Source organism: Poecilia reticulata, chromosome 15 (genome assembly GCF_904066995.2).
Source record: "Poecilia reticulata chromosome 15, P_reticulata-male-v2, whole genome shotgun sequence".
Classification (NCBI taxonomy): domain Eukaryota; kingdom Metazoa; phylum Chordata; class Actinopteri; order Cyprinodontiformes; family Poeciliidae; genus Poecilia; species Poecilia reticulata.
This window is the reverse complement of record NC_088844.1, coordinates 16111285-16125550: the sequence shown is the minus strand read 5'-3', so window position 1 is coordinate 16125550 and position 14266 is coordinate 16111285. Positions and strand designations below refer to the sequence as shown.

Genomic DNA, 14266 nt, shown 5'->3' with positions numbered 1-14266 from the left:
AGCGAAAGGTTTTGCTCTCTTGAAGTGACGACTATAGAATGCAAAATTGAAGTGTGTGGGAGCCTGACATGCAAAAACATTGTCTAACGTTGAACGCTATAGAGTCAAAACTGCTAAAATCCAGTAAGTAAGTCATTAGTAGATGATTTAACTAAAACTAGAACGTTAAATTCAAATTATTTAATCAAGTTAATTTGTCATGTACTATATGGATAATATTGAATAAAATACTTTTTACTGCTTGGAATTAAATCAATAAAAGAATAAATTATCTATTAAAACTTGTATTGATCCTACATGAAATTCTAAAAAAAAAAAGGTAAAAATCCACCAGTCCACCATGAAATATTTGATTTGTCTATGGCTTGTCATATTGAACCCATTGACTGATTAGTCTTCGAACTAGTCCCACTCACTGACACTATCTTTAGTAGAAATAAGTAATTCCACAAATGAATGACAGCAATTTACTTAAAAATGTATGTGATTAAAATAAAAATAAATTAAGAAGTTAAATAATTAAATATATGAATTGATCAAATATATAATTTTGATTGAGGTACTTGCAATGACAGGGCTATAGAGGGGCAACATCAAAGAAATATGTAATTAGATAAAGAATAAAGACAAAGTGATTTCAATAAAACTAAAAAAATACATACAAATAAAATAATACATAAATAAAAAAATCTTATTTCTTAAATCTAAACAAAATGATCAAATTCATAATGAAACAACTAAACATGGATATCATAAATATAAAGAAGGAAAGTAGGACATAAAGAAGGAAAGAGGACTACAACTCCCAGAATTCCGCTTTAACGGCAAGCCAAGCGGCTCGAATTTACCCCAGCTTCGCTCTTCGCGCACGTTGGCCGACGTCGGTGTTTCCCTGCCTGCACGTTACCCACGGTAGAGCGGCGCTTTGCATAAGGGAGTTGCTTGCTTTCGTCTTAACGGTGTGACAGACGCTACCTGAAGTCATGGCTGAGCAGGTGGCCGCCATGTGTGATCAGCTTATAAAAGCCGTGATGGTGATGATGGACGCAGAAACCAGCCAGATTTACCGTCTGGAGGCCCTGAAGGTAGCACTATTACCAATTGCTAGCTAGTTAGCTTACCTTGTCATTTATTGTGACGAACAGGAGATTGTAATGATGTGACCGTAAACTATAAATAAACTGCTTCTATTATTCAGTACTTTTTTGTAACAGTTGCTTGGAAACGTCTTTTCAGTCGTACCGAATTAGATGTTAAAAAGTTAACATGTTGGGGAAGCTAGCCTAGTATGAATAAATGAATAGTTGACTCATGTTCACTCATTCACACGAATAACAAATTAGACCTTGGAACAAGGAAACGAAAACTTAATTTAATCAAATCAACTCTCCATGTGTTGTCCACCGATCATTTATTTATTAAATAGCTCGGACTTCTTTTATTCGCTTAGAGCGAGCTGTTGATTTTATGCCTAACACGTGTACCTGGCTGCATGTTCATTCAGGTGTAATTTAATTGCACTTTTAACATTTAGTTGGTATAAATTCGCTGTAAAGTAATCCGACGTATTTCTCTGAACAGTTTTGTGAAGAATTTAAAGAGACAAGCACCCTTTGTGTCCCATGTGGCCTTCGCTTAGCAGACAAAAGTCAGCCGGCTGTAGTCAGACACTTTGGCTTGCAGATACTGGAGCAGGTCATCAAGTAAGTCTACTACGTGGTACTTAAAATCATAATATGATAAAAGCAGTGTGGTGTGACGATCCATTTTATTTTTCTCCCAGGTTTCGATGGAACAACATGCAGCAGCAAGAAAAGGTCCAGCTGAAGGAGTGTGCCATGCAGCTGCTAGCAACTGTAGGTGTGAAAGTAAAAGGATAGTAAAATAACCACCTCATTTAGATCAGATGAACACCACCCAATTTGTGTTTGACGGCTGTCACCGTGTTTCATTAGGGCACCCATTCTATCCTGGAGGAAGAGAGCCACGTCAAAGATGCCCTATCTCGGATTGTGGTGGAAATGATTAAAAGAGAATGGCCTCAGCATTGGCCAGACATGCTGAAAGAGATGGAGTCTCTCTCTAGCCAAGGGGTGAGTGGCATAAACACTGCAGTAAGTGTAGCATGCTTCCTTATCCAGTGTCATTTTAGTTTGAATAGGGTTACGTAATGGTTTGCAAGCAAATATATTCCAGTTAGTCATACTCACCGCGCTTCACTACCCAAACATGAGCTCACTTTATTTGTTTAACAAATAAAGTGAGCTCAAAAAATTTTTCACTGACGTTATTGGCCATGTTTAAATCACACGTTTTATTATATTCACCAATACCTAGTAGGCTGTAGCTATGAAGTGAAAAGAAAGAATTGTACTTTAAAAAAATCTGAAAAGTGTAGCGTGCATTTACATTTATTCATTTTTAATATGACACTGTCATAAAGACTGCTGTTCTGAGAAGACTTCAGAGCTTTGTTAGGGGACACTAGTGAGCAAACGGTATCATAAAGACAAAAGGAACACAGCAGATGGGTAACGAAAGAAGTTTAAAGCAGGGTTGGGTTATAAAACAATATACTAGCTAATATACCAGCTTTAAACATGCCACAGAGTACTGCTTCATTTCCATCACATGCGAATGCAATAAGTGTGGCACAGTTGCAAGCCTACCCAGACATGAGAATCTGCCATAAAAACTGACTGGCTAGCCATAGAGATTATTACTAAGAGAGTTTAGTTATCACAAATCTGACCCATATAATATAGGAAAAGCTGCACTGTTGAAAGAAAGCTGTAAAATATCCTGTTATGCATATATTTGCTCTCACTTTGCAGCTGTGCACTATTTTGTTTTGGTCTATCTCATAAAATACATTGATGTTCGTGGCTATGACATGAGACTGTGTTCATCTTTTTTAATTTTTGTTCATGACGTTTCTAGAGTTCTTAAAGTAAAAGTTATGATAAATGACCCTCTTTTTTTCATTTTTGAGAAAATTAATAATTTCTTTATACTAAATGAAGTAAAAATGGATGTTTGTGGTAGGAGGCGCAGACCGAGCTGGTCATGCTGATCCTCTTGAGGCTGGCAGAGGACGTGATCACCTTCCAGACTTTGCCCTCACAGCGGCGTAGAGACATTCAACAGACACTCACCCAGAACATGGACAGCATCTTCAGTTTCTTGTTGGCCATTCTGCATATCAATGTTGAGGACTACCGCAAATTGGTCAGTAAAGCCTCGACTGGATTATTTTAGGTCTCCAAAAAGCAGCAGTTTTAAACAGTTTTGCTTTGTTTCTCCAGAAGGAGGAACCAGGACTTGAACTGAAGGTATTTACAAAAACCCCTCATTCATTTCCCACCTCGCAATGTACTCATTTGTCTATTTTTAACATTTTACCTGCACACAGGCCAAAGCTCACTGCAGAGTGGCCGTGGCCACGCTCAATACGCTCGCAGGCTACGTAGATTGGGTGACACTGGTGCACATCACTTCCAGGAACTGTCAGCTGCTGGAGATGCTGTGTCTGCTGCTGAGTGAACCCGAGCTGCAGCTAGAGGCTTCAGAGTGCCTGCTTATTGCTTTAAGCCGGAAGGTGAGTTGCGGAAAAACTGCCTGGAGATTCATCCGTTTTATTAGTCGTCCTTTATAATTTTCTTTATAAAGGACACCTTCGTAGTAATTCTGGCCAGCAGCCTTACAGTGTTTGACAACGATTTAAGATCGTTATTACTCTGAAAGACATTTGGTATTCCCTGATTTCATTTTTGAAACCAACTGGTTCTTCATAATAAATTGAAGGTTTGGGGAAAAAAACATTATATTGAGTAACAAAAACAATTAGCCCTGACAGATTCTCTGAAATCTAATAACAGGACATCCAAGTGGAGGAAAGTCCTGTTTATTTTAAAGGAGCGATTATTTTTCAGACTTTACAACATCCATTCGGGATTTTCCAACACAGAAATGTCTGCAAACAATTAATGCCTAATTTGACATGGAGAACAACAATAAGTTTATCAGGCTGCTAAAATAAAAATCATTCAGTCAGTAATATTTTATTCCTTTTTATTACTTGCCCGTACAGCTTCTGGTACAATTAGAGGAAAAAGTCACAGTACATCTTTCTAAAAGGAATATTAGACATTAATAATGTTGCTAATATGTGGGACCTTTTTCTTATGCCATAAAATTATGATGTCGTCTCTAAACACTGGAATGACGAGACGGTGAAAGAGATAGAAGTAGCTGAGACGCTTTGCATGCCTTGGTTTTACGAAGCAATACCTAATTATGAGCGCTTTCTGGAATTACACCAACACTGTTCCCAGTTTAGCAGAGTTTTTGATAGGAAACTGTTTGAAGGACCAGATTTAATTTGTTCTGCATCGCTGAACTCTTGCTCTTATTCAATAAGCTGAAAAGATATTTGTGTCATAACTTGCAATCAGGTGAACAAGTGGAACGTACTTATAGTTTTTATGGTGTTCTCCTGCAGGGCAAACTGGAGGAGAGGAAACCCTTCATGCTGCTGTTTAACGACGTGGCCATCGAGTACATCCTGTCCGCAGCCCAGTGAGTGAAGCCGCTGCTTCGTTCTCCCGATTATACTGAAGGCATCGTTTTATAACACATACTTTAATATCCTGTATCTGTGTCCAGATCCGCAGATGGTTTAGCGATATGTCCAAATTCCTCCAAACCACAGTGAGTTCTGTCACATGTCTATCCTTGTAAAAATAAAAAATGAGTCGGTTGTTTTTATTTACTCTTGACGTCAAGCTACAGTGTGCGTCACGGTGCTTGTTGCGCTTTCAGAGAAGTGGAGGTGGTGGAGCGGCGCTACGTTTTCCTGAAGCGGCTCTGTCAGGTCCTTTGCGCTCTAGGATTCCAGCTCTGCTCGTTAGTGGTGAGTTTTTCCCCCTGTGTGGTCACACATGTACGAGTGTTGTCCTCTCCGTTTAGCGTGCGCTTTGATCACACCGCCGTCTGAAATGATGCTCCCCCCCCCCCCGTCTCCCCACAGGGTCCGTGTTCAGAGGTTGAAGTTCCTCCAAATCTCAGCAAGTACACCGAAGCCTTATTAGCCTTTACTACACATTCCAGTCAGGTTAGTTACTGCTAATTATCGCAGGGCTAACGCTTGAATGTTGCTGAAATTTTCTTTTTAAAGGTTGTGCTTGAGCTGATGTGTTTTTGTTTTTGTTTCCCCCCCTCTCATTTTATATTCTGCAGTTTTTAAAATCTTGCACTGTGTCAACATGGGCCAGTTTGTTCAGACACGAGACTCTATCAAAAGTCCCTGTCGTTGTGGAGATGGCCCTCGAATACCTCAAAGTATCAACAACCAACCTTGTTAGGGTGAGAGTCTCCTTGTATGATCGTTCACAGGGCTGATGGAGAAAACGAACCACACAGTGGTCATATTGTGAGATATGTGTTAAAGTTGAAAGGATGACAATACTTTCTCACAGCATGGCGTAAAGTTTTATTTGTCTCCTTCCAGACTGGCTTTCCTTCTAAACAAGACAGCCCTAGTTGTGTGTACTCACGAATGGACTTCGACAGCGACGATGACTTCAACTCGTTCTTTTCCAGTAGGTTTTATCAACTCATTGTCTCGTAGGCTCCTTGATTTCGTTGTTGGTTTCCATGCCGTTTATTTCTTTTGCGTTGTCTTAAAGCTTATCGGTCGCAGCACGGCGACGTTTTGAGGACGCTAAGTCGTATCCTTCCGGTAGAAGCTTTCCACACCGCAGCAGAATGGCTCCGATTCCAGGTCGCCAGTCCGGTTGATCCTGGAGAAACAACGTGTAAGGGTTTGACTGTTTCCTTTTTTTGCTCAGAAAAACTTTGACTCTGTAATATCTGTAGCACCACAGCAAATGCAACATGCTGGTTGTTTTTTTTTATTTTTATACTTGTAGCCTTCATAAAGTCTCCTTTGAGGTCAAATTATAAGTCTGTGTCCTTATTTTCTTTCCACTAGTAGCTAACTCTTCTACTCTGAAAACTTTCTTTTGTCTCCAGCGAAGACTGCAGAGGGTCTGTGTTCCTTGATGTCTCCGTCCGTCCTTCAGTGGGATGCGCTGACTGTCTTCATGGAGTGTGTGATGCATCAGATCTTCAAAAGCATGGATGAGCAGGTGACTAAATGTTTATCACAGTACAGAAACAACAACAAAAAAGGGGGCAAACGTGATGTATTCTCACCGTTCTTCTACGACCTGCGCAGAAGTTGCCGATAGACCAGAGCATGGAGCTCCTGCAGGGCGTGCTGAACTACGAAACCAGAGACCCGCTCATCCTGTCCTGTGTGCTGAGCAACATTTCTGCCCTCTTTCCCTTCGTCACCCACAGGCCACAGTTCGTGCCACAGGTTCTCTACAAGGTTCGATTGAAAATTGGTCCGTTTGATCCAAACATGAAAAGAAGAAACTTTGTGTCCTTTTGAAATTTTTGATTTCCACTAAAGGATTTTTTTCAGTATTTTACACATAAACATTTCTATATATGTACCTTCGTCTACATTTACAGCTAATTTTACAATTCTCAAGCCACGCCTCTTTGTTCTTACTGATTACCTCTCGCTGTCTGTGTTTTGGCTCCACAGCTATTCAAAGCCGTCACGTTTCACATTGATTTGGAAAACAAGGTAAGTTGTTTTCACTTGGCAGGGTAATTTTTCATAATCTCTCTTATCTGAATTGTAAATGAAACATTCCAGCGATTTTTTTTTTTTTTTTTTTTTTTTTTTTCCCCAGGCGCCCCGGAGTCGAGCCGTGAAGAATGTTCGGAGACACGCGTGCTCGGCTATCATCAAAATTTGCCGGGATTACCCGCAGTTTATCTTGGTAATTTATGTTTAATAAAACATAAAAAGTCAACCTGAGTCATCTTTTTTAACTTGTGCTGTTACCTTTTTTTTTTTTTTCTTCCGCAGCCTTGCTTCGACATGTTTTACAACCACGTCAAAGAGTTGTTTGCAAATGAAGCCTTGCTGACTTTCTTGGAGAAATGCTCCCAGATGGAAGCTCTGGTACTCATCAGTAACCAGTTTAAAGACTTTGACAAGCAAAAGGCTTTTCTAGATGAGCTAACGGCCCCAATAATCACACAGTGGACCTCTGAGGAGATGACAAGGTTGCTGTGATTTTTTTTATTTTATTTTTTTTATGTAAAATTCTGCACATTTTTCTTTTTGTTTTTAGAATTATTGAAACATGTTTGACTTTGACCTTTGTTTCAGCGTGCTTTGGGATCCTGTCAAGTTCCTGTCGTTTGTTGGAGCAGATGAAGTGTTCACAGAGCAAAGAGAAGCGAGAGATACAGCTGGACCTAACAGGGGTCAAGTAAGCGGAGTTTAAAAAAATACAAATACAGCTCTGCCCAACGTCGTTTACGCCTAGAAGGATGGTTGTTTTGTTTTTGATCCTCATCGATCACTCGCTTGTGTTTCCTCCTAGTTGAGCTTCTGTTTGTATGCGATGCTTGCCGTGGTGAAGCGTGCGCGATGGCCTGCGGACCTGGAAGAAGCGAGAGCCGGAGGATTCGTGGTGGGTGGCACACCTGCTGGAGCCCCCATCTACAGAAACCCCTGTGCGGCTCAGTTTCTGGCCTTCCTGCCCAACCTGCTGGCTCTAATAAGGTGCGCGTGCCAATGTGTGAATAACCTCAACAGCTCACCTTCACTGCGGATTTTTGATTAACCAGCTAAGTTGGACGGATGGAGTTTGTTTATGATATTAAGTTTTCTCACTTACAAAATTTATATTAAAAAGAAGAAAAAATATTTTGGAAATTACTTGACCAATATGTGATTGTCAGTAACATATGTTAATGATGTCCTCTTAATTCGTTTTATTGTAAAGCTTGTTTATTTAATGTTTTCTGCAGGACTCAGAACAGCTTGTTCATGCCAGAGAACGTGGCTCGTCTCAGTGAGACTTTCTCCAGAGCCTATGATGTGATGGACGGAGATAAACTCGTAATTCTTGGTAAGAAGAGCTGCCTCAATGTGTTAATTGTTTTTTTTTGTATGCCCTAAGTGAAGACTCATTCAAAAATATTAAGCCTCCTAAATGAATGTTTTCAGGTCTCCCACAGCCTCCTCTGGATATTTATGACGCTCCGGTGCATAAAAGCCTCTTGGATCGCATGCAGGGATTCTTTAACTCATTGTTCGAAAATTGGTATGGTTTGTTATCGCTATACAAACTGTTGCACGGTTTTATATTTTGTCTTGATGCCATCTCATCCTTACGCATTCTGCCTCCCGCCACCTCCCTGCAGCTTCCACATCCTGGGTAACGCGGGTCCGGCTCTGCTGCAGGACTTCTACACCGTGGAGAGTCTGGCTGAAGGAATCATCGGCTCTGCCTTTACTTCCCTCGACCACGTGCCTGACCACAGACTCCGCTCAATGATTCATATCCTTTGTCATTTAAAAAGAAAAAATTGTCTGAATGCGCTTTGTTTTATTTACACAAAAAGCAAAGCTCTTATTTTGTGCAGAAACACTGATTTGCCTTGACTGGTGTGTACGGCTGTTTTTGAAGCAGCTAGTGATCTCATGTCCTCCAGAGTATCACGACAGTCTGCTGCGCCCTCTGCTGGGGCCTTTGTTCACCTACATGCTGCAGGTCAGAACCCTGATTTTAAACTTAGTTTTTTTGTCTAATTTGGCATAAAATTTAGCTTTAAATATTTTCACAGCAACGTGTCCTGACGATGCTTTTGCTTTATATCGCAGAGACTAAACGTAAAGTGGCAGGTCATCAACCAGAGGACGTCCGTCAAGTAAGTTGCGGTAAAATGATGAGGCGGCAGGCAGCTGTCGGTCACGCTGTTGCAGCAGATGTTTGTTTAAATTAGGAGCAGCGGGTTATTTTCTGAAACTTGTGAATACGGTAGAGATTCATTTCAGCAAAGTCCTCATTTGGGCTCTAAATACGTAGGATCGGTGTTTTAATTTTCAAACTGACCTCTCTCTGTTCTCAGTGACGAGGATGAGGAGGAGCGGGCGGTCTACGAGGACTGCGCTGTGACTCAGGAGATGTTGGAGGAGCAGCTGGTTCGCCTGCTCACCAGGGAGGTTCTGGATCTGCTCAGTAAGTCCCACAAGTCACTGCTTTTGCTCGTATTTTACATTTAAAAAATAGTCATTATCTTGTTTCTTTTTAAAGAGCGCAATCATGATTATAAGGATCACCTCTATAGAGTTTCTTTTCACATGAAGCGACACCAGAAACTTCTTTGTGACATTCTTAGCACATTTTAAGACGCGCGTCACAAACCGGGTGTTATTTTGTCTCTGGTTGCGTCGCATCAAATTCCGCGGACTCGACGCTGCGCAGGTGTTTTGATCGCTCAGACACCAGAGAACATCACTTAGCTGGTTTCCTAGCTGGAAGATCACAACTGCCTGATCAGCATTTTCTCCAACCGAGTGGAACGTGAGTTATGACGGCTTCGTAACACCCATCTTCTTTCCTCTCTCTTTCAGATGTAAGCTGTATTTCCAGAAAAGGGCCTGAACCAGCAGCAATTAAGGAGGAAATCGATGGTAGAAGTGGAGTTATACTTTTCTTATCTCGAGTGAGGGGTTAAAAAAAATGTGATTGTTTTGCTAAAAATGTGCTCTCGCAGAGGAAGACGTGATGATGGAGTCGGTGCAGGTGGCGTCTTCCCCTCAACCCACAGAAGAGCTGAGTGAGCTTGGAAGATGCTTGATGAAACACGAGGTCAGTTTCAGATTTAAAAAAAACAAAACAAATCTAAGCCATGTTCACATTTAAATAGGGCTCCTAAACTTAATGTTTTGCTTTTTTTTTTCCCTCTTTCCCAGAGTGTGTATATGTCATTGCTGACCCTCTCGTTCACCTCACTGTCCTGGAAGGACACCACAAACTGCCACCGAACGGCGTCCATGGTCTGCTGGAACCTCCTGCGGCCGGTAGAGTCCAGACTGCAGCAGCTTTATTTATTTTGTTTTTCTTTTTAGGGTTTTATTGTATTTTTTTTGTCTTCAACTGAAACTACTTGTTGCAGCTCATGGTCCACGTCTTAAAAAAAAAATTTAGAATTTTTAAAACTTATATTCTGCATTTTCAAAACACAAAAGTCCCCAAAAACTAAGTGGTCTTTGAACAACATAAGGAAAAGCCAAGACTATACAGTCCTACAGACTATTTTGGGACAAAATGTTGTTGTAGCATAGATGTTTTGTTTTTTGTTGTTGTTGTTGTTTTTTTAATGACTGCATTATTCAGTTGCAGCGTTCTTGTCTGCCAATAGAAGCAGTTTTGGATGCATTTATGTTTCCGTTACCTCCTAGCAACAGTGCCAAAACTATTGTATTAAATTAAGCTGCAGCACTTCCATGATTCTGATAATAACTCCTTGTTTGGTGTACATGAGCCACATCTTCTTGCTTCAACCAGACTCCTCTTTATGACCGTTTCCCCCCAGGTTGTAGCAGGTAACCTCCTCCCTGAAGCGGTCACATGGTTCTACACCAGCGTTCTCAGAGCCCTGCAGGTTCACGGACAACATGAAGCCTGCAACACTCCCCTCTGTAACCTAGCAATGCTCATCTACGAAAACCTGGTGAGCCTAACGCCAATGCTCTTCATGCCTGTTTATAGGAATCATATTTACATGAGTTAACTTCTTTGACAGAAAGTCAGAAGTTTAGAGTAGTCGCAAGCTAGATTTGATATGAAAAGTTCGAGCCAGTCAAATCTATTTTTGTAAAGAGCATGACATTCAATATCAATTAAATCACCAATTATTTGTTTTCATTTAGTTTCCTATGAACCGTAAATAGCTGCCTAGTTGCTAGGGCTGCAACTAATAATTATTTTAGTAATCGGTTATTCTAATAGTTATACTGACGGTTATCATAAATTGGCACGTTTTGCTGATTTTTATTATTTCTTTTATCTACCAAAGCTTTTTTTATACAGTATTAGAAATACATAAAAAATGCAAAGAAACAAATAATTAAATGAGCTTTTTTTGTTTTAAATAAGAAAATAAACATTTTATTGGCTAAAATGCAGTAACATAGTGTTCCTCTAGTGCAGTGGTTCTTAACCTTTTTTGAGGTACTGAACCCCCCAGTTGCATATGCGCTTTCACCGAACCCTTCTTATCCCAAACCCCCGACACACAAAATACTTTGCGGTATTCTGATTTAGTAATGTAATTATATTAGCTGTGTTACCACCCCCACGCCACTAGAGGCAGTACCAACCCCGAAAAGATGCGACTAAGGAGCAGATTTAGACTATAGAATTTGGTAAAAACTGTGAGCTTTGTTGAAGTAATCAAAGACAAAAGTTCAAATTCTCCTTCAATCAGTGCTCCTCCGCAGCTCTGATTGGCTGAGCAATGTAACGTGATCCTCTGCAGCAAGTGACGGCAAAGCGGGGTGTCATCACGACTTTACACAAGTGTGTCTTTACCTCCGCGGCAGAGGCTCCTCTGAACCCCTGTCTCTGTTGTCTGTCCATCTGCGTTAGCGGCCTCGCTACGTGGAGCTGCGGGCAGTGATGACCCAAGTTCCAAACATCAGCATTGACGCTCTGGACCTCTACGATCAAAGGCTGGTGGATCCCAACGCCCAGAAGGCTGGAGAGAAGAAAAGGAGAGACCAGTTCAAGAAGCTCCTGGCAGGAACTATAGGGGTAATGCCACATTTAACCACTAGAGAGCAGCGCTTCACTTTTCAATCCTCGGTGTAAATTCTCGTCCTCCGACCCCACAGTGGAGATCAGCAGTGTGATTTTGACTGTGCTGTAAATCTTCTGTTCTCAGCAGCAGAAAATGTTCCCCCAGCTCAATGGTGCCAAACAATCTAATGAAAATGTTCTTGTTTTAACTTTTTTTTTTTCTTTTCTCCCCCACAGAAAGCTCTCTGCCAGCAGTTCAGGAAGGAGGTCCACATCCGCAACCTTCCGTCACTCTTCAAGAAGCCGAAGCCGGAAAAGGACATAGTGGAGACTGAACAACTGGGCCTTGAAGCTCTCTTCAGTCAGGAGAGCAACACGCTGTAGGGGGGAAAGGACTTCTTTACTGGCTGGAAACGTTTGTTGTGTGTTTTAACATCTCCACAACGCTCAGCTGTAGCCGCGTGGAGCTGCCCAACATATCTGTCAACTTGCTTTTCAGTGGGTCATCTCAGCAGGACTCGCACAAACACGCAATTTTCTTTTTGCGGCGGCAAACTATTTAACTTTGACACACAAATTAAACAGAAGTCCATATTGTCTGATGGGTTTTTCAGAGCACAGTAACAATTTTTTTTTTTAAAGAAGCCACAAATCTGACTTTATTTTTCTCTCTTTATTGCCACTTCTGGTTTTTTTTATCATTTTAACAAGCTAAAGCTACACAAACACTAAGAAGAGCTCCATTATGAGCTCAGCTGCAGCTTTTGTATTCAGGAAAAGGTGTTTAAAATCTTTCAATCCTCAAATAAGCAAAATCTGAAGTAGTTTGTTTCAGAGGGAGCTTTTTTTATGGCACACAGAGAGGAACAGATCTGTATTATGCGGTTTGCACAGAGCTGGGTGTGTTTGGTGTTAAAAACTAAGTATGTGAGCTTAGAGTTGGCAGATATGTTGTGGGGATTTATTCAATAAGGATTTATTCTAGGATAAAACTGAAGGGGGGGGAAGTAGTGCGTGGTTCTGGTGACGGGTGTTTCCTGTGACTGGATGAGCTTTAACACGGTTTCTGATTCTGAAGGAGTTTTATCAGTGGTACCTTAGGTTCAACGTTTCTTTGATAGGAAGAAAAAACTTTTAAGAAACTTTGAATAAACTGCTACAGTGTTGATTTTTTTTTTTTTTTTTTTTTACATTTTTTTTGGTTAAAGGTAAATATAACCTTGCATACAAGAAGAAGAAGCTGTTTAACACACATTGCCAGACAGCTAAGCTAACTTTGGTTATTCTAAACAACTTGAGCGATCCAACATTTATTTGGATTTGCGTGAAAAGTGCAGCGCACATACTCCACAGATATATGTGCCAAAACACTGACTGTAGGCTTCTAAGCAGACACTTCGGTCTGTGTATAATTTAACAATAAAACTATTTAAGGATCAGCAAATGTGTAGCTTATTCCAAGTACACATACCTATTTTTTCATTACCTGATCTTTTTTTTTTTTTTTTTTTTTACTTGATAATTTTTATGAACAGGCGCTATATTCCTTTGTTGTTTAAAGGATTGTTTTAACATGATTTATCGGGTCGCTGTTTGTTGCTGTTTTAGCAGATCATAATTCCCTTTTTTTCTCTTTTTTTTAAATTTTTTTTTATTGTTTTATATATGCAGACCAAAATATATGGCAGCTGTTTCAGCTTGAACCTCTTAAAATACACTTTGACTGGTCTACATATCAAATACTGTTTGACTGAAGAAATATTTCTCTCCCACAAATGAAAGGATTTACAGCTTTATATATATATATACACACATATATATATATATATATGTGTGTGTGTGAACAAATGGTCTTTTTTTTGGGAATGTCTGTTCAACACTAAGATTTTCTGTACAAAGACAAACACGGGAATTTTGAAAATGTTATGTGGTTTATATTTTTGCTATAGATTGGACATGTTTATTGTTAGAAATGTTTGTTTCTTTTCATTTAGACCCCAGTGACGCGTAGATGAGCTACATGGTGACATTAAACAAAACGATCTGCCTCATTTGGGTCTTTGCACATTGCTTGTTGTAAAAAAGGGGAAACAAGATTTTACATCTGCCATTTAGACAAACAATTCAGATTTTCTCTCATTGAAGACATGCAAGTCTTATATAGGTTTATAATTGAAAATCGTTGTAAATATTGTTGGTTAAAACAATCAACTTGAAACAAGTAAATTATCTGGACTTCGAAACCTTGAAATACCTACACCCTGCACTAATCCTTAAACCTCACCAATTTTTCCATTTTATCTTCTTTAGTGTGTAACTTTAGGTTTTAAAAGGTTTATTATATTGTAGAAGAAGTTTTCAATAAATGTTAAGTTTCACCTAAAAATGTTTACTGCTTTTGTGATGTAAATTTGTGACATTTAGATACAAGTAGCTTTAAGAAAAAGGCTTTGTAAAGGTGACACAGATGAACTGTCAGACTGGTTCGTCATAGTGAAATATGGAAATGAGGAAAAACTTTAAAAGCAGGTAAAACAATGAAGGAGGTTAATTAAGCAGAACATGCTTCTTGTGAAGAGCCATAAATC

General features: G+C 39.9%; 1 protein-coding gene across 1 annotated transcript; it reads left to right on the top strand.

Moving 5' to 3' along the window:
* The first annotated feature begins 723 nt into the window (after positions 1-723).
* xpo5 (exportin 5) lies at positions 724-13729 on the top strand. The gene is made up of 33 exons (XM_008429562.3): positions 724-1085; positions 1582-1703; positions 1784-1856; positions 1956-2093; positions 3046-3228; positions 3306-3332; positions 3413-3598; positions 4502-4578; positions 4666-4710; positions 4822-4912; positions 5030-5113; positions 5239-5364; positions 5510-5600; positions 5688-5816; positions 6034-6149; positions 6239-6394; positions 6617-6658; positions 6768-6857; positions 6947-7146; positions 7253-7355; positions 7470-7651; positions 7900-8000; positions 8099-8195; positions 8296-8432; positions 8548-8645; positions 8756-8802; positions 9004-9113; positions 9509-9568; positions 9652-9746; positions 9851-9958; positions 10474-10611; positions 11529-11693; positions 11916-13729. The coding sequence occupies exons 1-33, from the start codon at positions 984-986 to the stop codon at positions 12060-12062; spliced, it is 3666 nt and encodes a 1221-aa protein (XP_008427784.1). The 5' UTR covers positions 724-983; the 3' UTR covers positions 12063-13729.
* The last annotated feature ends 537 nt before the right edge of the window (positions 13730-14266 follow it).